This window comes from Colletotrichum tamarilloi (genome assembly GCF_030869305.1).
Source record: "Colletotrichum tamarilloi strain Tom-12 chromosome Unknown Scaffold_6.1, whole genome shotgun sequence".
NCBI classification, from domain to species: Eukaryota; Fungi; Ascomycota; class Sordariomycetes; order Glomerellales; family Glomerellaceae; genus Colletotrichum; species Colletotrichum tamarilloi.
This window is the reverse complement of record NW_026849389.1, coordinates 26840-48860: the sequence shown is the minus strand read 5'-3', so window position 1 is coordinate 48860 and position 22021 is coordinate 26840. Positions and strand designations below refer to the sequence as shown.

The 22021-nt window shown below is 51.6% G+C and overlaps 8 protein-coding genes across 8 annotated transcripts; 3 read left to right on the top strand and 5 right to left on the bottom strand.

Annotated features, from left to right (window-relative positions):
- Positions 1–23: 23 nt before the first annotated feature.
- Positions 24–296, top strand: CTAM01_02557 (uncharacterized protein; the record flags this gene model as incomplete). The annotated part of the gene is made up of 1 exon (XM_060518595.1): positions 24–296. One exon carries the CDS (start codon positions 24–26, stop codon positions 294–296), a length of 273 nt encoding a protein of 90 aa, XP_060386398.1.
- Positions 297–1820: 1524 nt separating this feature from the next.
- Positions 1821–2518, bottom strand: CTAM01_02556 (extracellular serine-rich protein; the record flags this gene model as incomplete). The annotated part of the gene is made up of 3 exons (XM_060518594.1): positions 1821–1953; positions 2011–2383; positions 2449–2518. 3 exons carry the CDS (start codon positions 2516–2518, stop codon positions 1821–1823), a joined length of 576 nt encoding a protein of 191 aa, XP_060386397.1.
- Positions 2519–3711: 1193 nt separating this feature from the next.
- Positions 3712–5809, bottom strand: CTAM01_02555 (MFS transporter; the record flags this gene model as incomplete). Its single annotated transcript, XM_060518593.1, has 7 exons — positions 3712–4183; positions 4243–4352; positions 4419–4924; positions 4982–5108; positions 5183–5470; positions 5550–5718; positions 5793–5809. 7 exons carry the CDS (start codon positions 5807–5809, stop codon positions 3712–3714), a joined length of 1689 nt encoding a protein of 562 aa, XP_060386396.1.
- An 813-nt stretch (positions 5810–6622) lies between these two features.
- On the top strand, positions 6623–9087 carry CTAM01_02554 (uncharacterized protein; the record flags this gene model as incomplete). Its single annotated transcript, XM_060518592.1, has 5 exons — positions 6623–6786; positions 7046–7612; positions 7706–7786; positions 8004–8293; positions 8363–9087. The coding sequence occupies 5 exons, from the start codon at positions 6623–6625 to the stop codon at positions 9085–9087; spliced, it is 1827 nt and encodes a 608-aa protein (XP_060386395.1).
- A 2879-nt stretch (positions 9088–11966) lies between these two features.
- Positions 11967–13915, top strand: CTAM01_02553 (major facilitator superfamily transporter; the record flags this gene model as incomplete). Its single annotated transcript, XM_060518591.1, has 5 exons — positions 11967–12048; positions 12183–12433; positions 12508–12759; positions 12840–13607; positions 13679–13915. 5 exons carry the CDS (start codon positions 11967–11969, stop codon positions 13913–13915), a joined length of 1590 nt encoding a protein of 529 aa, XP_060386394.1.
- Positions 13916–14336: 421 nt separating this feature from the next.
- CTAM01_02552 (uncharacterized protein) lies at positions 14337–14846 on the bottom strand (the record flags this gene model as incomplete). The annotated part of the gene is made up of 1 exon (XM_060518590.1): positions 14337–14846. The coding sequence occupies one exon, from the start codon at positions 14844–14846 to the stop codon at positions 14337–14339; it is 510 nt and encodes a 169-aa protein (XP_060386393.1).
- Positions 14847–15546: 700 nt separating this feature from the next.
- CTAM01_02551 (uncharacterized protein) lies at positions 15547–18342 on the bottom strand (the record flags this gene model as incomplete). The annotated part of the gene is made up of 1 exon (XM_060518589.1): positions 15547–18342. One exon carries the CDS (start codon positions 18340–18342, stop codon positions 15547–15549), a length of 2796 nt encoding a protein of 931 aa, XP_060386392.1.
- A 1726-nt stretch (positions 18343–20068) lies between these two features.
- Positions 20069–21652, bottom strand: CTAM01_02550 (uncharacterized protein; the record flags this gene model as incomplete). Its single annotated transcript, XM_060518588.1, has 1 exon — positions 20069–21652. One exon carries the CDS (start codon positions 21650–21652, stop codon positions 20069–20071), a length of 1584 nt encoding a protein of 527 aa, XP_060386391.1.
- Between the last annotated feature and the right edge of the window lie 369 nt (positions 21653–22021).

Sequence of the window (22021 nt, the reverse complement as noted above, 5' to 3'; positions counted from 1 at the left end):
GACTTCGTCATGGATTGTCAGACATGTACGCAATCAATCCGCAGCGTCTTGAAGTTGAAGATGTAAAGGCGTACGGCTTACAACTATCATTGGTGCATGGCATGGGACGAGTCATAGGCGATCTTAGAATGCTAGGCTATGGAGACAGTCTTGGGACCGAAACCTTGTCCAAAGTGTCGAATAGCGTGGGTCGAAATAGCAAGGCATCCTCCTTGCCCGGTATGCATGGACACCTAAGTGGATCAGCATATGTGACATGCAACCCCAAGGCGGGTAGAAGCGTCAATCGTGGATAGTCGGACTGGTATCTCACATGAATACTGAAAGATTTTTCTTGAGTTAATTTACAGGGCTACCTGCGCAGGATCCATTCACAAAAACCAACAAGCGGAGTAAAAGGCCTGACTGATCGCTTGAGTTCCAATATCTGGGAACTATCCGCCACGAACCTGGAGATTCTCGGTGTCAGACGGGGGAATCGTTGATCTTGGCCGGTGTGTTTTGGGTTTTCTAGGCGCCGGGACTCGGGGATGAAAACTGTCCGAGACCGACGTCCGCCCCGCAATGCGATGCATCAGCCACCTTGCGGCCGGCCGCGGAGAGGCGGCGGGAGTGGAGTATCGCGGTGTTTGATTAAGCCGTTGACCGTGATGGCGTAGGGCCAATCTTCAAGGCTACGAGACGGTGAATTGATTAAGCTATCTCCTATGCCCCCGACACTTGAATCCGTCGTCCGGAGTCTTCAGCTCAAGAGGCACGAAGTGAGTAGTACCAAGCGGCGATTGCTCGCCTGTGTCGAGGCTCAATGTGATAAATCAAACGGGTTTTCTCAGCGATTGCCGCAATTTACTTCACCTGCGTCTACCTTATTTATGTGCGTATTGTGATGATGAAAGAGAGGTTATGCATGCTGCTGGAACGGGAAACTTTTTTCATCAATATGACAGTTGCAACGTACGGGTGTTTCGTGAGTAGAAAGTTTTGGCTCTTCCCATGTTAACAAAACTGAGTTCTCGATATAAAATCTGGCCCTTGACAAGGCCAAACGTATTTGGAGTGACGTAAGAACGCAGCATGATTTCCCGTTGCCCACCTGACAAAGAATTTATGGGAAGATAAATCCAGTTGCTTCGAGTGACCATCACGCTAGATGCCGTAGCGAGCAGCTTCTTTGAAACTTGGCTTTTTCAAGATATGCGCGTCACAAAGTAGCCCGAGACTACCTTAATTAACCGTAAGATCGCGTTCACTTACAATAGTAAGAAACGGCACCCAACTCATCTCAAAAGAGCCCCAAACCTCAATTCCCTGCGTCTTCCGTCTCCTATCAAATGCATGTAAGTCGGCTTAAACATCGCCGTTAATACGCCGCCCTTGTCTTAGTTGCGAGTTGCCCGTACCCTGAGTAAGCAGTTTAACTCGGTCTTTACGCCAACCCAAACCCGCAAAGTCCACCAGCCATTCTTGCTAAACACCTTTCACACTCGGCATTGGAAGCTTTTGTTATGACAGATTCAAAGAATGAGCGGAATAGCTTGCACTCGCACACCAATTTGACAGGGTTACTCATATGCGTCTCGAAAACGCAGTCTCGTGATTCAATGCTCGATCCTCGAATTTACAACCAACCAGACTCCGCGCACACAAAAAATCCTCGAAGCTCTAGCCGACAACCCGCATCAGCAGCGCCTCCACCTTATTGAACTGTATCCTTCGCCGAAACTGGTAGGTGACGATGAGCGATCATGTAAACGTAAATTACGATTGGTTGATTTGATCTAAGTGCACTGTGACATCAGTCGCTATATGCGCCATTTCCTCTACACAACAGGCGGAACAGCCAAATTGGAGGGAATCCTGCCCGCAGAGCCACCAGCCACATTCTTGGCAGGGACGTTCATCTGTGATCCCTTGACGGCCATCTTGTACGCTTGGACATCGGCGTCCGCCTTACTGGTGGGTTGTTAGTGTTGTCAAATTTGGAGGGTGGATAAGCCAGGGCTCTCTTACGGGTTAATGATCATGACCATGCCAAGTTGGCAGTGCATGCCTTGAGCGCAGTACATCAGCATGGGCTCAGTGTTCTCGACCTGCACGTTGAAAGTGCCGACTGGAGAGCCGTCTGTGACTCCCGGAATAAAACCAGAATGAACGCCATTTGGCATCATATCCTGGAGAGGGTTACACGGGGCCTGGGTGTTCGCGGCCTGAGTGACGGTATGGTTGTTGGGCCAGAACTGGAACTGAACAATGTCGCCAGGGTTTGCCTTTACGACCTCAGGATAGAAAAGTAGAGACTTCTCACGAGTCGGGCTCCCGACGACAACGGGGATGACCTTGGGCGTTGGGGGAGCGGGGCCTGGTGCAGGTGGTGCCTGACGCTCTATCGAAGATGTGAGCCACAAGCTACGAAAGTAGAGTTTTGTGTTGTAAGTGAGAAATACTTACCACTGAGAGCGGCAGCTAAGGAGCCTCCTACAAAGGCAGAGAGATAGACGGCGACGATGCTGAACTTCATCTTGAATACTTTGACACTCGATGATCCTGTACGGATTACTGGCTGGCACGGCTAAGACGAGGAGACGCTGCTTCGATATGATGACACTGAAAATACTACAAAGGACAATGTCCTGCAGGAGAGGGGCAGAGGACTCTATGATATTTAAGCTAACTATCACAGCATGCAGGATCTCAAACTATCAGCACCTTCGGGACATGCACGGCGACACCACTCACCCGCTAATACGAACCTTTTCTCTCTTAACCTTCCGCACTGGGCAAGCTTCTCCCGATCATGAGACCGAGTAGACTTAAAATCGCACAGTTGGAGTAATCGAGTTGCCGTGATCAGCAGGGGTAGCAGCGAAGCTTGGGCATCTCAAAAGATGAGATGACCCGAGTTGTCCAATGAGAGGTGTCGGATCCCTCAAACGTGGCATGTTTCGTTTCTTCGGCCGCACTGCATACCGAAGCATGCTTAGAAATTGGCACCAAGAAATCAAGGGGGATTAAACATTAATCAGAAGAGGGGGGATATCATCTCGCGCTTCTTGGCCAGGAGGGGAGAGGCCGGTCAATCAAGAAGCTGTCTCCTCGTGTCAGGTCCTTTCGGCGTTGGGACGACAGTGACCAACAAGGGAACGAAGTTGCGGGCAACGCGGGCAACATCCAAGCTTGCCATTGAGCCGGCAGTCGGCTGGCTGAGTATTAAGCCTGGAGTTCTTTCACGATTACCAAGCTAAAGCTCGCAAACGGATGAAACGGTTGCGGCGTCGTTTCGAGAGATTGAAAGAGGCGTGGGCCCCCGGCTGGCCCCTTCGGTCCCCCCTTGACCGTGGGGGATCTCCGAGCGTTGAAGCTGGCACTGGCGGGAGATCGGCACAAACAATTAATAGTTTGCACATATCGCTAGGGTGTTTGCGGCTCTGAAATTTGTGCTTCGTCGCGCGCGGGAGACGAATTGAGTATTGACTCTTAACGTCAGGAGAGCTTTTACGCTGAAATCATCGGGAGATCGACGTCAACGGGAACGTGCGCATGGTATGACTGTGACACCTACGATTTTATTGCCCTGTTTGAGAACAGACCTCGCCTACCCTTCACTGTCTATAGAAAGTGCTTCGCCATTATTCCCAATTCCAAGCCGCACTATTGCACAGTGATACATGCTTAAGTCGTTAACTACCGGAAGTTCCGGGATCTATAGTAGCTCTACTTCTCCGCGTCTCCGTCTCTTTTCGTCTGACCCAGAGTCTGGCCGCCTTTCGTCTTGTCCTTCTTAACGCTTTTCCACTCGATGAAGACACACCCAAAAACTGTCAAACACCCGAGAACAGTGGCAATCAGGAAGACGTTTTGGAGAGCCTTGTTGTAAGCTCCGATAATGCCGTCGACTGAATCCGGGTAGATGCTCCGCATCGACTCCACTAGTCCGGAACCGCCCGCGTCAATGACGACTGCCGGGTTTACGTTGGGGACGTTTTGGCTCAACTCGGAGATTAGTCTCGAATGGAAGATGTTTTGAGCGACAGCCAAAAACACGGTGCCACCGAGACTTTGCAGGAAAATCAAGAGAGACGTGGCTAGGGCTACGTCACGACCTTGGAACACGGTCTGAACTGCTATCAACGTCTGCTGCCCGCCCAGACCCACGCCCACTCCTAAAAGAACAAGTGAGGCAATCCTACCGCGGTTGTTAGCATCTGAAGTGCGTTGAAAATTCGGGGCAAGTTAAAATAATACCAGAAGCCTGAACTCGTGTTTTCGTCAAACGAGTAGATCAGCCCCGTTCCGATAGAGGCGATAACAGATGAAGCGATGAGTTGCGGGACGTAGTATCCGATGTGACTTGTCTGACAATTGATCAGTATCACGGTGTAGCGACCCAAGGATGGACAGCACATGTATTATCAACTTACCAAGAATCCAGAAAGTATTGTAGCCACTGACAAGGAAACCGATGATGCCAATAAGTCAATGCCACTCTGATAGGCAGAGTGATTCTTGACTGCTTGCAACCAGATAGGGATGTAGTACACTTCGATGAAGAGAAGTGAGAACAGAAGAAGCATAAGCCAGCAAGCACAGGCCATAGACCTCTGGAAAAGGATGCGAAATGGGACGGTGGCTTTGTCGCCCTCGCGGAACTGGACTAGTGCCCATAAAAGGAAGCAGACCGCAAAGAGGCACCAGCACAGGATTATGCGCCAATTACTCCAGGGATATTCAGTTCCGCCCCACTGCAAGGCGAGGAGGAGACAGATAATCCAAGGTATGAGGAGCAGTGTCCCTACCAAGTCAAAGTTTGAAATAAACTCCCGCACGCTTTGTGTCTGCTTCTTAGGCGGTGTCGGTAGCTTCAGGAGGAAGAGAACCACCAGGAAGGTCACACCGCCAAGAGGAAGGTTGATCCAGAAGCACCATCCTGATGTGCGTCAGTGTCCTGCTACATCACATGATGAGGGGGTAATAGAAGTGCTACTCCAAGTAGCCTTATCAACAAAGACGCCGCCAAGAGTCGGCGCTATGCACTGCGAGATTCCGCCCGCCGCGCCAACTGCTGCGGTGAACTGCGGGCGTCTATGAAGAGGCACACTTCTAGCCAAAATCTGAGTCGCGATTGGATTAGCCAATAAGGTTCCGTAGAAATCGAGAAACGCCAAACCTTATTGGAAAGACTTACAATGAGAGCGCCGGACATGAGTCCAGCGGCACCGACTCCGGAGATGGCTCGGCCGACAATAAGAACCACGGAGCTCGGAGCCACGGCGCAGACAATGGACCCCACCTCAAAGATGAAGAGAGCAACAAGGAAGACCCATTTGGCGTTGAACTCGGCGTACAATTTGCCGAAAAAGAGCTGGAACGAACACATGGTGAAGAGGTACGCGGAGCCATACCACGCTACATCCGGTAAAGACTCAAACTCGGATGTGATTACCGGGATCGCAGTTCCCAAGATTGAGCGATCCTAGATGAGGATGGGTGCTGTCAGCCATGTGTTGCATCGACAGGGAGACACAATGCCCCAGAAAGCAATTGACACGTACAAGTCCAAAGCACAAAACCGCAAGGAATAGGCCAATTGTGATGATGGCCAGGCTCGCACCAGTGGGATACTCTTCTGCGGTGGCATCTTGGGCTGGAGAGGTCTTCTCTAGTTCTGCATCGCTGAACTTCTCTCCACTCGTTCGTGGTATCGAGAGTGAGGTTGTCGTTCTAGGGACACTGTTAGGTCATCAAGCCCGGAACGTGTCTCCGTAGCCCCCATAGTAGCTGCAGTGTGAACCCACCTTGGTTCGACAGGCATCTTCGCTGATGGTACCAATGAAATTGGTCAAATAAAGTTGCAAAGCGTGGTGTGGTTGCTTGTGCGAATGCCAAATGTTCAATTTCACTGCCCAGCGACTATTTTCTTAAATATAATCATTCTTCATGACTAGTATGAGACTCATCGACTTTGAATCTTTCACCTTCTACATATGCAGATCCCACATCATGTTACCGGTCCGTACGGAGAATAACACGGGAGACATGTCAAAGTCAGCATGCCAAGCCGGGTTTAGCGCCAGTAGCCACACACAAATGTCAAGACCCCTCAGCCTTAATCATGTTTAGTATTACGTGTAAAAATCACAACAAAGTCCCTAAAGCTCTGCAGATGAAGACTGAGTCCGACACACGCAACAGTGTCAGGATCACTGGTGCTTACAGTGGATACTCGGACGCAGGAAAAAGATCTTTGGATGTTGGCGGCCGCCGTTTACAAAGGAGCTTGGGCCCAGGGCAGCAGTTTTGGTGTGAAAAGTCGGATGTCTGGGCTGAAAATGACCTCCGACGCCGTCCTCCACAACGGTGATGAAGCCAATCAAGTAGCCCCCTTACATTCCGATAATCCATCTACGGATCTTAAGAATGCACCGGCCCCCGGACTCTTGCATGCCGTCCGTTCCATCACTCTCGAGCTCCCTCGCCCCAACATTGCCATCTAATTCGCGCCTAACCAAAGTGCCCTTACTCTCATTCACATTTTCTGTCTCCATTTTCTGAGACGCGAATGCTCCGTAAATATCTCTAAGCTCGGGTTGTTGTTGGGAAACATTACAAACGATGTCGCCAAACGATGACGCCAGCAGCCCCGACTTTGCGCATAGTCACACAAAGAAGTCCCGAGCTTGCACCAATTGCGCTCGCCTCAAGATACGGTGTCGGTGGCAACCGGGTTCGGAACATAGCGAACACGCCGATTGCATACGGTGAGCAGTTCTGCCTCTGTTGGCTACAGTTGTGTGTATCAACCAGAGCCCGCTGACATCGCTGGTATGACAAGCTGCTCCCGCATGAGCATACGATGTCAAGTACCGGAGCCGGTCCCGAGGAAGAAACGGGGAAAGTCAAGGTCAGTCCAAAGACCCGATGAATTCACACGGAATGTGTTTTGTTGCATCCTGCTTTTCAAGCTAGCTGCAGATCACCCGGTCCTCCTTCTCACTTCCCCTTACTGGGGTCTTTGAGCAGAACTTGAAGCTAAATGCCTACTCCGTAGTCGTGTAACTGAGCTGGAGAAGAAGATAGATGGCCTAGTCAGCCTTTTTCAGACACAGCAGCAGTCAGGAGAGACACAAGGGCAGCCGGCAACCGGGCCCAGCCCCAGCAGCGAGGACCCGCGCTTGATGCCATGCACTGGGTTGACTATACCAGGCGTCACCCATCAAGTAAGCACAGACGCATCTCCAAGTGTTAACAGTTCAGCCGGCACCCAAGATTGTCATTCTATGCCGACTCCAGAGGCTGGGTTTCCCAGCGGTTCCTATCAGCTCTTGCCGGGGTTCACCATCGCTGCCGAGAAGGCTGAGGAGTACCTTTCCATCTACCGGACGCGTATGGTTCCCAACTTTCCATTTGTGCCCATCGAGCCCGAAGTTACAGCAAGGGATCTCCACAACCAGAAGCGATTTTTGTTCTGGTGTATTATGCAAGCCATTGTACCCCAGACAGCCACAGTACAAAAGTCAGTCGACGACTGGGTCCGCAAGCATGCAGCTATGCACATCATAGTTCATAAGGAGAAGAAGATTGAGCTGCTCCAAGGTTTGATTGTCTATGTCGCCTGGTAAGTGGTAGTAATGAGTCGTTTCTCGATGCATTGGTTCCGGGCCCGTGCTGTTGTCGAAGCGTGATTATCTGATAATTTTGCATCTTACAGGGGCGATGTCCACCTACAGATGGGTATCAACGCAAACACCCTCCTCCAGCTAGCCATCGGTCTGGTTATGGACATGACCATGTACACTCTAGCAGGCCCCGTGAGTTGGATGCCGAAAACCTTATTGAATGATGCGTGGGCAGTCTTGGGACGGGGCGGAAAACAATTCGAAGCACCAAAACCAACTCTTGAAGAGCAAAGAGCAATTCTAGGCGGCTATTTTATTGCGTCAAGGTGTGTTACCTTTCGCCCGCTTTTGTATAGTGAAGCGTAGAACGAAACTGATAATCTTTGCCAGTGTGCCCGCCGCCATAAGGAGGCACTCGCAGATACAGTATACGCCCCAGATCGCACGATGTTCCAAAGCCATTCGCGAGGCGGACGCTATACCGACAGATCAGAATCTACTTGCCCTCGTTCGCATGCAACATCTAGGGGACCGCATTCGCGCTGTCTTTCCAAGCCCAGATAGAGAGGAAGGGGAGCCTCTACCCATCTTTCGGGAACACTTTAGTGCGGTGCTAGCATCACTTCGCAAAGAGATCTGCTCTCTCGAGTCTGAAGAACCCGCCATCAAGAAGGAGAACCGTAAGTGAACTTCTCGGCAACAAGGAAACGAGCCCACAGTCAATTATACTAACCGTACACGTCGTTTAGCAATGGTTTGGGCACACTACGGCGCACTGATGGTTAGACTATACGAACCATGCATCGGCATGCGAGGAGCCAGCCCTTCGGAGGCTATGTCCGCCATGGAGCAGTTCAGTAGGACCGAGTCACTCTGGTTCTGCCTCCAGGCGATCCAGATCGCCATGGACGCGCTACTCGCCATCCCGGCTGAAGCATTTGCATATCTACCCTTCAACACCGTTGCAGATGTAGCACATACAATGATGTCTTCGCACCGACTGCTATTGGAAGACTCGGCAAGTGATTGGGACGTGATGCTGGCGCGCCAGAAGCTTGACCTTCCCGATATAGCGCGGCGGTTGGCGGATCGGTTCGAGGAGGCGGACAACGTGGCGCTGATCGTCGGGCAAAAGAGGCGGATCTTCGAGGACGAGAGCTCGCGCTGGGCGAATTATGCGTACCGGGCGAGGTGGATCCGTCAGTGGTACCTGAACAAGGTTGTTGGGCAGCCGCCTCAGGAGCAGATGGCGACGGAGCACCAGCAGCAGCAGGAGCAGCAACAGCAGCAGCAGCAAGCGCAAATGGTTCCTCACGTGGGGATGATGACAGACCCGAACATGTCTTGGCTCGGGGGAGTGGCGATGGACCAGTCGTTTTGGGAGATTATGATGCTGGACGGGCCTGGACAAATCCCTATTGACGCGTCCATGCTTTTGCCGGACCAGGCCATGTTGCCCGCCATGCAGACTTAGCATCGCACCTATTGATCGGCTAAGGGCTTTCACTTTCACGATTTTTGCCCGTCTGAATCTTTCGATGATTACCCTCGTGTGGTGGCTTGGCTTTGGCAAGAGATAGGAAAGATTCCGGCACAGGAAGGTGGCAGTTTTGCAAGGGTATGGCGGGTCTGAAGACACTCTGAACTCAAGCCCAAACAGGATTTGATGCATTTGGTAGTTTAAGGCGCGTGTCTCTGCTTTGTGAGCTGGTTCCACTCTCGAAACGAGCGGGAGTTATATCAGTTTGTCGTTCTTTCTGAGAAGTGCTCGAAATAATCTAGAAGAAGAATTGGGTACAGCTTACGACAACGTTTCTAAATGAGGATAGCATCCGTGGAGTCGGGAAATACATACGTCGTCTCAAGTTTTGCCTTGATCTCGACATGACTCAAGCTGTGATAAGATTGCAAGCCGTATACGGTCTTAGTGAGAATGCCTATGCGATAGTATGTCATCTCCTATTCATGGGGTTTATCGAGGGCGAGTTGGGAATCTTGCTGACAGAACCTAGCATTCAATAGTATGAGAGACACGTACATCTACCTTAATTGAGAATAATTGTACAGAGACGTTCTGATTGTACGTTGTGAACAGCCAGAGTCCTCAACGACAAAATCGCGCACCTTGCTTCGCCAGAGTGGTGATGGCTGTTCAACACCAACAACAGCAACAGTTGGTGAAGTAATATTCACCCCGGTTCACGAACGGCAGGGTGGGCAAGGTTTGTTGCTGGTCGTCTTGGAAGATTTCCACTTTATTGAATGCAGTCCAGCCGGTTCCCGCATTCATGCCATTCTCTCTGCGCATTCCCGATTTTAGTCAAAATTCCTACGCGCTAGCAGGGAAATCTGTACCCGAAATCTCTTTGCTGATAGGTGGAAGAGAGACGAGGGCGAGAAAGGCTTACTGGGCTCGCGTATTCCCTTGCCGCAATTGAAGGGACAAGATCTACGGTAAGTACGCTGCCTTGCTAAATATCCCTCTCATCACTTACAGCTGCCACCTAAAGGACCACGGACACGTCTTGTCGGCAGCTAAATCAGTGCTACATCCCGTCGGCCAGGTCTGTGGAGGTGTGATTTTCCTAGATGCGGATCATCGTACCCGCCAAGTCTCTCGGCGGTGAATAATGCAGTCTACATTACAAGTTAAAAGTCGCTTGGATTGGCTTACTTCGCGAGGTGAAGTGTATGAGCCACTCTGACTAGCCACCTGATAGCGGTCCGCCGTCTCGACACGCCAGTTTTCATCTCCGGAACGGTGGGGGGGGGGGGGGGGGGGGGGTTTGCGTTCCCGGTGTGGGCGCGGGCAGAAGGGGGCCGCAGAGATGGGAAACACAGGGGCCCCCCGGGGGGGGGGGGCGGGGGGGGTGGGGGGGGGGGCCGCCGCCGCCCCGCCCGCGTGTGGGGGGGGGGGGGGGGGGGGGGAGGCGTGATTGCGTTCTCAGTCGTTGGGCCATGGACCAAGAAGCGGCCAAGGAATCTGAGATACAGAGTGCACACCCGTGTTGTAGTGAGCGTGGGGTTTGAGGCTGTGATCCTGGCGTGGCCGGGGTCCCGGGCCTCGGCACGGTGGCGTCGAGAATGGACGCTCATGAATCTTGAGCTAATGGAATTCACAGCTGCTAGTCTCTTGATTTGAAGAAGTGGTCTTGTTAAGCTAGCTAAACTTTCGTTTTGATCTTGTACTTGCGGATATGGATCACGGGTGAAAAGCCAAACCCCGCAAAGTCAGTCCGGAGAATCCGGGGTAGCTAATTGAACTCTGGTGAGCCAAACTATTCATACGATAGACCCTATCATACCCGGCTGATTGGGAGTCCAGAGGGATCGAGGAATGAACTCAAAACGATGTGCAAATTGCTCGATAATTTGGAGACTTGCCTCTTGTTATTTGCTTGACTCAATCGCCACATGTGAAAAATTGAATGACGCATCAGCATTAACCTGCCCCTAATGCTCACAGCCATATGTGTACCCTGAATCGGGCCGCAAAACAGTCAAACCTTCTCGATCTGAAACCAATGTTACCGCTAAACCAGCGTGATCTACATCAAGAGACTGATGTGGTCTTTACCATGGAAAGGGAGAGCGCCAACCTCCTCAGCTTTGATCTCGGCACCCCACCCTACCCGGTCAACTAGCGGGGCCGGTTCTAGTTAACTAGTGCAACGTCATGTCTGTTTCTTGTGCTCTGATTGGTCTTTACTAGGGCCAAAGGCCGGTCTGGGAATAGTTCGCTTGGCTCGTTCGCAAGTATCTGGTTCACTGTTCCTTGAGCTTGACTGGGGCATGGAGTGTGGTGTGTTAAAGACCTGCTGTTTTGAGTGTAAACATATCGGTGCTGGGAAAGCTTGCATCAACACCGACACAGCACGACAGATCTAGAATAGCGAACAATCCATTGTCATAACGATATTAAAGGTATATCCTCTGAACTTTGGTCCATGTGAGGTGGTTTCTAAAGTTTATTCCGCTCTTCCAAGATAGTACCGTCACAATGTGCCGGCGCTGAAGTCCCCCACCTCGGAACCCCCTCGTCCCCCACTCCGGCAGCTATGCAGTTTAAGGTTGCATGGTTGTGACCCCCAGTGGATATTCCGGGGGGGAATCTGGGGTAGTGTCGGTGGAACGCTATTCGGCCCAACCCCAGAGAGTCAAGTTAGACAATGGAAGGGAATTATTGAAAAGGACGGTGCAGAAGCGAGAGTTTGGAATCATACGAACATCAGACCATCTCACTCTGATGACTTAGGGGCGATTCTCCAAAGGTCGACGTGCACATTAGACACCAGTAACCAACTTGATCAAGAAAATCAACCCACTTTCACCCAATCAAGAAGGCAGAAGAGAATGTCGGGCTGGAAGTATGCGTTTGCCCTAAGCAAGGAGGAAGTCGCTAGGGCAACACCGCCTGGGACGGCAAGGTTGATAGGTGAGTTCCTCCACTATTGAACAGAGTCATTGTTGGAGCCGCGCTGGACCAGGCAATGCGTTATTGATACTCCACGACGCGATTTTTGTGGAACAATACTTGGACTATTTGCTGACAACTGATTTTCTTCGCAGTTGAAGACGAGTCTTCCGGCGGGTCACCAAGATCTTCTAGCTCTCTCAGACGATTCCCACAACCATCAGAAGACCCAGCAGACCCTCTCAACTGGGCACAATGGCGCAAATTCGCACTACTGTTGACTGTCTCACTATACTCTTTTGCCGGCAACTTCACCAGCTCGGGCATCGCGCCGGCGTTGCAACTATGGTTCAAGGCTTTCCCGACAGACGTCAGGCCTTTTAGTGACCTCACATACTTTATCGCGGTGCGTCCATTCCTGTCTTCACACGCTGGTCTCTGGTTGGCGAACTCAGCTGATGATGGATCTGCTTCTTACAGGTCAATATTCTGTTTCTCGGAGCGTCCAATATTTGGTGGGTCCCTCTTTCGAACATTTTCGGTCGACGACCTGTGCTGCTGGCCGCAACGCTCCTCATGACAATCGGCACTATTGCGTGCGCTGTCTCAACAACCTACAACGGTGTTCTCGTCTCCAGATTGTTCCAAGGCATTGGAGCCGGTGCGTCAGAGTCTGTCGCCCCGGCACTCATCGGAGAGGTCTTTTTCGTTGACGAGCGAGGGCGTGCCATGGTAAGATAACCCCCAAACCTGTGCGATGAAATAGAAAAAGAGAAGTGTTCTTTTGCTGACGTACCAACTCTCTCACTCAGGCCATCTACACCGTCTTCCTCGCGGGCGGCTCTCTAATCGGCGGAATAGCGGGCGGGTATATCGGCTTCCAACTAGGCTGGTTCTATATCTTTTATGTCGGCATAGCCCTCTCTGCCGCCTGCTTCGTCACCACCCTCTTCTTCGTCCCCGAGACTCTCTATGACCGCGTCGTATCCCCCAACCTCGACGCCGCAGGCCAGTCGCCCATTGACGAAAAGGGCATGGAAAGCCACGTCGAGGACGCGCAGAGCCAGGTGCTAGACTATCGTCCATTCACCTTCGGGCGGTCTCTGGGCTTCGCCCACTATCGCGGCGGCGTCTTGAGCAAATTCCTCGCCCCCTGGAAGACTTTGAGACTACCGGGCACCTGGGTAGTCATGTTTCACTACGCAGGCCTCGTCGGCGGCATCGTCACCATCTCTACGGTCGGGCCCCAGCTCGTGGCGGCACCGCCGTACCTCTGGGGCGCCAACGTCGGGCTGATCAACATTGGAGGCGTCATCGGAACCGGCTTGGGCGCTTTGTACACGTACCTCCTTGCCGACGCTCAGCTGAAGAAGAAGGTCAAGAGTTCGGGCAGCGGGCTGGCGGAAGCGGAGAGCAGGTTGCCGACCATGTTTCCCTCGCTCGTCATCGCCACGGGCGGGTTCTTCGTGTTTGGCTTCACGGGACAGTACCCGTCCAAGAATGGCTGGGTCGGTCTCTCTGCCGGATTTGCCATGGTGTCGTTTGGTCTTATGCAGCTGCCATCCGTCGGCTTCAACTACGTAAGTATAGGCATCCCCCACACGCGTGCTTTCGTGTCAAGCAATAAGATTTCTAACCTGAGAAACTATAGCTCATCGATGCGTATCAGCAACTTGCTGGCGATTGCTTCGTCATGGTCACGATCATGAGAGCAATTATCGCATTTGCGTGGACTTTCTTTGTCGCGCATTGGGTCGAGGAGAAGGGAACTTCGGAACCTTTTGGTGTATTTGGAATGCTGATGGGAATTTTCTCTCTTTTGACGATTCCTCTATGGCTGTTTGGGAAGAGGATGAGAATTGCCACCAGAAAGCTGGTCGAGGCATGATCAACATACGTGTACTTTATGCGAGTGTTACCCTTGTGTGTTAAGCTTCTTCCAAAGATGCGATATGTTCGTATGGTATCACTCAGAATATGACACCCCTTTTTTGCTCTGTGTATGGCTCCGTTCCAAAGACTTGGCACTCGAAATTGTAGAATCATTTTAGCGTCCTGATTCGGACCTTCTGGGAAAGCACTGAATATCTAAGGACCAACTTCTTTGAGAAAGTTGGTATCATGCGGTAACAATACTTCTCTTGGACCGACGGATAGCGCGAGGGTGAGTTGAGAAGTTCAATTTTTAACGCCGAGCCAAAGTAAGTACGTACACATTCACAATGATGAATATCAGGATAGTGCAGAGGAGCGGAATAATTAGTGCAAATTCCATCAAAAAGAGCGCTCACAAATATCAACTCAAGCAGTCAGTACAACAAGTAAATCAATCCCAACGCCAAGATGGGCACATTGGCAATCAAATGGCCTTTGACCTTAGCCCTGCCAACCTCGAGCGCCTCATCCGAAGCGCCAGGGCTCCCCATGTACTCAGACACGACCGCAGCGCCGCTGAAGCCTACGCCGGAACCCAGCATTAGCACGATCCCCAGACACCTCCGCACCGCCGTGGCCGCTAGCGGTGAAGCGCGGCAAACGTCGGAAAACTGGCCGTAGAGCACCAAGCCCAGGATGCACGACGACATGTGCAGATTGCGGGCGCCCTTGACCTTGATGAGCGCGTGGTGGAAGGCATCGAACTGGGCCGGGGTGACGGTGTCCCGCGGCGGGGGCACGATACCGAACGTCGCGGCCCCGCCTTCGGGCTTGGCGAGGTTGAGGACCCCGTCTGCGGCGCCGAGCAGAGCGAGCAGGCCCGTGAAGAGGGGTAGGGCGGCAGGTTTCCACCAGGATGTTGGGGATGCTTTTAAGCTAGCCATGATGTTGTGCGCAGGAAGTGACCTGATTTATTGAAAGCAATTGATGTGAGGGCGGCTGGAGGAGAATTGGGCGGCTTGAACAACTGCGTTGGACCGGTGGTGTTCAGGATCAGAATCAAGGGAGGATCAGCGTCAGCTCAAAATGCTTCAGTAGTCAAGGAGAAGTGTATTGGCGGATTGATTACCTCAGGCAACATCATTCATATCACGTGGCGTCTTACATGGTACATTGGTGTTAACTTCAAGCCACATTGGAACGCTCCGTGAGGTTAGTAAGTACCTTCGTATTTCACTTGAATCGTCGTCCAACTCGCCAATTGAGGCTCGCTCAAAACGAGGTTACGGCAGTCGTTGCTGGGGTTCAAAGTGCCAATCGAAGTCAATTCATTCACGCAGCAGGCCGTGAATTTGATCAAGTACCATAATGCTATCATTCCCTTGTCAATTTTGAGTTGCAATCTGCCCCGTTTTACCAGTAGGCCGTTCCCATCCGAGCACTCCATCGAATTTCTCTCCACGAGAGAATCACCCCCTCCCCGGAAACGAAAACACAAACAAACACACCAAGAAAAACCAAAAAGCAACAGGAAACACTGCGCAAACCAGATCCAACCACAATGTAAGCTCCCAGAGAAACTCCCCATTCCAATACGGCCGATACAACACTCCCAATGAAGGAAGCCAAGGGATGCCCGTCGCCTCACTTCTTCTTTGGTGAGGGCGAGCTCTCATGCGGCACCTCCCTTGAAGCGTGCCGCTTGATTGGCGAAGACTGCTGAGGGATGTATCCGGACGGGAACATGGTAGGCGGATTGAGGGGAGAGTGGCTTTGGGCCGGATCCTCGTCCTTTGCACCTTGCGAGGACGTCGCCTGGCTGTCTCCGGCAGCTCTTGATCCCAACGGAGGCGTGGATGGCGTTTGCAATTCTCTCTCTTCCATGGCACCCCAATACCAAACCGGGCTATCTGGACCCTTGTCTGGAATGGCGGGGTGGGTTCCTGTGCTGTCACCAGAGCGAGCAGCCCGATCAACGTAAACCAATCGTTCGAACCGGTCCTTCAAATGGACGTCGACGATCTCGTAAATGGCCTCAAAAACCGGAAGAGGAGTCCACGGAGGCAAGGAGCACCCGAACCAGTCTGAATGGACACCTCCGTAGAGGAACTTCTGGTTAGACGATCCTTCCATGTGCTTCAAGAGAAGATAACACGAGGGGCAGCAACGCTTGTTCACTGGAAGTGGAGCTGCCATGTCCTTGAGCGCATTGAGGACTTGAGGGCCCGGAAGTTCAAGAACGTTGATGCTGTTTTCGGTCTGATGAACGGTTGTCGCATAAGGCTCCTCTGAGTTGCTCAGCGCGGAGAGGCACATGAGAATCGTTTCTGCGTGCCAAGTGCCTGGGAAAGCTTCCGTGTCGGGTCGCTTCACTTGTTCATAGAACCAGGCCCCAATCTGGTGGCGCTCGGAACTTTCCAGCTTTTGCCCATCTTTCAGAACAAAGCCCTCGAGAAATTCTTCGATCTTCATCATCTTCTGATCCGCGAAAGTCGGTGCAGTCTCTACAGGCTGCAACCTGGCTCTCAGGATTCGCTTCACCAAGATCTGGTCCGCACTGACTATCGTGCGGATTGCATCTTCATACCGACAGATGATGCCCAAGAAGCCGGAGAGAGAGGCATGGTAGCCGACAGTCTTGTGGATGTGGATCAGGTTTTGGAATTCGGCGTCAGATTCATCGAGAAGATCTTGCCATTCTGGACCGGATCTGTTGAAGTGTCCGCTGGCGTCGATGGTAAGGCTAGCCATAGGTCGATCCGGGGTCCTGGGGATCGTGATAGCCGGGCCTTGAGATGTCTCCGTTGGCTGCGTCATATGCTCCAACCAATTGGCGGACTCGTTGTCTTTCGAGACGATATTGCCGACTGATTTTCCCTGGAGCCCATACCCATGTCCTGTTTTCCATGTACCTGTTGGCTGGATGATGCTGCTCAGCCACATCATGTGAGAGTCCATTACCTCGGGGAAGCGTCGACGAAGGTTACTTAAAAGGAATAGGGCAGCTTGCAGATGTGGGATGTTTGCGTCAAGCCATGTCAGAACCTCGGCCTCCTTACGCCGCAAGTCAGCTTCGCGATTCTGAGCTTTCTTGTTGCGTGAGGCGCTCGGGATACGATGGGCATTCTTCGCTCGAGTCCTAAAGAGCTCATTCGCGGACGTTCCGATAGCACGAGATGTAAACTCGTCTTTGATCGTCTTCTGGAAGTGGCGGATTACCTTCATGAGTGATGAAACGACCCGATGAAATTCTATTCGTCCACTGACGTTGTAGAACTCTTGGCCGGCATCGACATAGAGACAGCTTTCCTCCCATGATGGGGCCATGTCTACAGTACCCGCTGGAGTCACTTGTCTCCAAGCCAGTGCTGCGCGATAGATAGACCGGAGAGCTGAGGCTTGTTTGTCGGATCTCAAAACTCTGTTGAGGCTGCTGAGCTCCTCGTTGGGGTTGACATCGCCCCCGATGCAAAATGGCTGACCCAGAAGCTGAATTGGCGTGGTCTCGTCAGTGGAAGCTGTGAATCCGCTGAAAACACTTTCATGCTCGTTGGAAAGTTGAGTGTGAACCATGCCACGTAGCATTTCGACCGTCATACAGAGATTGTCGCCAAAGTTGCGGTGGACGAAGCCAGCATCAATGCGAGCAGTAATCTTCGCCCGTGACTGGCAATAGATGTACCGTGTCAGAAGGGCAGTAATGATGCTCTTCTGCTCATCGTTAGGAGAAAGGAAGAGTCTCTTGATGATAGCGAACACATTCTCGGCGTGTTCCCAAAGCCGCATTCCCTGTCGCTTTCCATTCAGTTTGTCGGTCGTGTAATGTCGCAACCAGAAGCTAGGGACATCCTGAGCCGTTGTGATGTCGTCGAGACCGCTCGTTGGTTGGCTTACCGGAAGCCGAACGCTCAAAGCTGGAATGGGCCGGTCTTCGCCTTCCGTCACCTTCGGGGGTTTTCCGTGTTCCTCGTATTCGGGGTTGGCAGAGATGTAATATACATCTCCGTCTCCGTCGTCCTGAGAAGAGCTGGATTCTTCAGTGGGTATTTCGGATCGAAGATGGAGCGGACCGCGACCCGTGGGAGATAACGCCACGATCTCTTTGTCGCGAATAAGTGTTGCCACAAGAGCATCGAGAAAGGAGTTCAGGTGCCTGAGCTCATGTTGACTGCCCGAGGGCAGACCAGAGTGTTTCAAGACCGCGTCGAGCTTGTCCGACTTGAAAGTGAATCCATGGACCGGACTGACTGGATTGGACTTGGCGAGCATGAAAGTCATCGTTCTGAACTTCAAGAGCTGCTCTCTCGTAGGGAATTTGGCCGGGATACCAATGTTCACCATAGATGGCTCGGATGTTGTAGATGACGTTTCGGCAGGACCCGTGATAGGCGCGGCGGAGGCACTGCCTGTAGACGTTGTGGGCTCGTCATCCGAAGCCATTCTACATCCAACAGTTAGTAATCTTTTCTTTCTTGGGATCTTGCGATAAAGATACATTTCATCAAATGGGATGGAAACTTACTTGTCTGTAGATAGTGGAGGATCCTGTGTTCGAGACGGATGAAGCCTTGGGAAACTTTCGCTGAAGTGTTCACGTCTAAATGTAGAAGGAAGGTTTCGAATTAGTGACTGCCCCCAACCAATACATAGATGCTGGAAGAGATTCTTACCTGACCTTTTGTAGATGAGCGTGAAGGGGAATCCGAACTTGGCAAGACGGCCAATGTTTATTGGAGGATAGACCTAGGTCAGGTCTCTCAGTCTGTCACGATCTTCAGTTGCAGTAAGTGTGAACCTTTCTTACCTTGCTTGGCCTTTACCAAGTATTCGCGGATGAACACTTGCAAGGGCGAGAAGGCTGACACTGAAGAAGATGTTGATGTGGGATAAGGTATCGGTATGGAGTGAGGAAGGTAGTTGAGATGGGTGTGTAGTTGAGACGGGTGAGCTCTGGGAAGAATTCTAGAATGCGTGAGCGGACAAGAGCGCGCGGTTTTAATACCTTTGGTAGAATTCGTAGACACCAGGCAACCAAGGCAAGTAGGCGATCGGGACAGTCTACCTGATGTGAGAAAGAAACAGGAGCAACAGCCTAGGAGCCTTTCTTGCCCATATAGGCAGGCAGGTCTTTGGAATTCATTCGCTCTTAAAGGCAGGTCGATCCCTTCCTTCCTTCACCTTGTCTCTGGTCTCCATGGGTAGATGGCTACGGCTACCAAGGCAGTCATCAAAGACTGCAGGCCAAGGTACTGAAAACGATTGGCTAGAAGTCGAAAGGTTCATTCTGATTGTTACGGAACCTGAACATGAAGTTTTTGTTTGAGAGGAGGGGGGTTATCGGGATACTGCCGTCTTCATTGAGGTTTTAGCCGAGATTACCCTGGCCTCTCAGTCTAAGGTAGGTCCCCAAGCATGGGCGGAAGGCCACCTGCATAGTGCCCATGGACTAGGGTCGGTCAAGGTCTAGTAGATGAGATCGCCGCAGAATCCAGATCAGTGTTGAGGCAGCGAGATACAATTTCTAGTTGCACGCAGTACATCTGATTAGACAACAGGCATAAGTCAGTCTTGTTTGATGTCAATCACAAAGTCAACTTCTTTCGGCTCATCTGAAGCTTTCGTTTGTCATTGGCCCACCGTTTGGGGAAAGAAAGGTTTGAAGAAGTTCATGGAGGCTGTTTGTACTAGCCCCACAAGACAAGAAAAGACACTCAGACATGGATGTTGACATGATGAAGCGGCAACATGGCTCCATGTACCTTTGAACAACAAACTACCTGCGATAATATGACAAAAAGCGGTGGAAAGGAGTCTTTTGAATTCTCAACGGGGGCTTGGTCTGATGCAGTCTATCAAGAATGCTTAGGATGCAAGGCGGAAGATGGGACTGAGGAAGTGCTCAAGCTTCAACGAGATGGTTGAACAAATCTGGGTAGCTACCGTGTTCAGATACATTGGGCAGAGGCATGTCAGGCAAAAAGAACTTCAATTTTACTATTTCTCCCCTCTAGTAAGAATAGAGATAACAATACATTACGCCGAGGAGAACGAAGAAACAGCTCTGGACCGAATTATGGCCTTATTGAAGGGAGTCAATTGCATCTGGCGTCTAGTCTAAGGAATGATGCTGGAAGCTGTATGGAAAAGTTTTCCGAAAACGACAACATCAACACTGTGCCCAGTACGTACTCCATTCATCGGGCGTCCATCCTTCCGAGTCGCGCGCCAAAACATTGATATCGAACTCCTCTTCATCATCTTCCTCATACAACCAGGCTATGTACAGAAGATGAAGCCATTTATTAATTGACTCCTCCCTCTTTCTTGTCGAGCTGACATTGCAAACTGCGTCTTCTATTTCATCGCCATGAAAAGCTCCAAGGTTCATAGCGGGAACGGCTAAACCAGAATGTCGCTGATGGCCCCCAGCAATGGCTCCTGCCATACGTAGGTGTTCATGTACGGATTCTGGCAGCTGCTTGATACTTGCGTGTCGCATAGCTGCAATCACGCTATCATTTTGACGGTATCTCTTTGCCAGATCTATTGGCGTCATGCCGCCAGCATTCAGCGCCCTAAGATCTGCACCGTGATCGATGAGAACCTCGATGACGAGTTCAGGGTCACAGCGATCTCTAAGACGGCTTGCCGCAAAGTGGTGAAGAGGTGTGTTCCTAAAGGCGTCTCGAACATTTGGGTCCACCTTGTACGTAGTTAGAAGAAGCGAAACAGCCGCAGCGTCCCAGTTGGCGCATGCTTGATGCAGCGCATTGAGCTGAGTGCTTTCGTGTGTTGTGAGAGATGCACCGGCTGCGATGAGCAGATCCATCACCTCCCGAACGGGCACAGATGCCACCGTGCGTGTGTAGGATCCTTCTTGATCATCGGCTGCGAAGGCAAAGGCAAAGTATAGCGCGTTCGCGCCTAATCTGAGACGTTCTGATAGCACACCCAGGGAGTATTCAGAGCTGGGTATCGCCTTCAGTGTTGGTGCAAAGCTAAGATAGGCGAGATTGAATGCCTGACAAGCGAACTTGTCACCAATCGTGGTGCCAGGATGGTATGCCCAAACATCTGTCCTTAAGCCAACATCAGCGCCATGCTGTAGAAGCAACGCTAGTGACTTTTCGTCTCGGTTGAATGCTGCCCAGTGGAGAGCTGTCAGGTCCGTCTTGAGCGGGCATCGAGAGGTCTGCTGATAAGTCTCTTCGTAGGGTGTATGATCGATAGTGAACTCCGTGTGGTCCTTCATGTTTGCATCGGCACCGTATCTCAAAGACTTGGCTATCCCAAAGTAGTTTCCCTTTTTGGCAGACAGCAGCAGGGAAGATGCGTAGTTCCTTGCGATGTCGTAGTCGAACAGAGCGGGCGTGATGAGCTCAGAAAATCGTTTGCAGGTCCGAGCCATGTGGGCAATGTCTCTCCAAACGGCAAACCGCTCAAATTTTGCTGATTCGACAGGCTGCCACTGCTCTTCTGCGGCATCGTACCCATAAGCTACCTCATCACCGTAGTTCTCCAAGACAGCCACGACAATCTGGCGTACGATGTTTTCTGGCAGCTCTGACCAGGTGGTGGGGTGCTTGATGTCTGCCTCTTCTTTCTCGTTTAATTGCCGGACGTCAGAGCTGGAGTCTCGAGGGGGCTTGAGCGGGATATCATGCGTTGCAGGTGTGCGGGATTGGCATCGCGTTACACAGGGAAACTGGTAGGTCTCTTCCGAGGAGGCCGGTTTCCGCAGGACCTCCATGTCTGCGTGTATGTTTGAAGAGGATAGCGTTTGCAGAAGCAAAGCTGCGATGACGAACGATGCTTAGGTATGAATGGGGACGTAGGTAATCGTAGAGCCTGAATGTCGTGGTCCGAGGGGGCTGGGTCGATATCGTAAGATGAATCATTCCATAATGAGACTCTGATTTAATGAGGCAATCTCTCGAAGGAAAAATGAGAAGCGAGCTGCGAAACATTAGAGTTTGAATGACAACGTGTATATGAAGGATGGGTACCTGAGAAATCTTAGGTAGGAAGCCGTCTCCGCGGCGTGTTCGGAGAAAGGCTGAAGAGGTGACTCAGCACTCAAGAGGGTGCCCGTTTGCGCCACTGAATAGGGTTGGTGCCG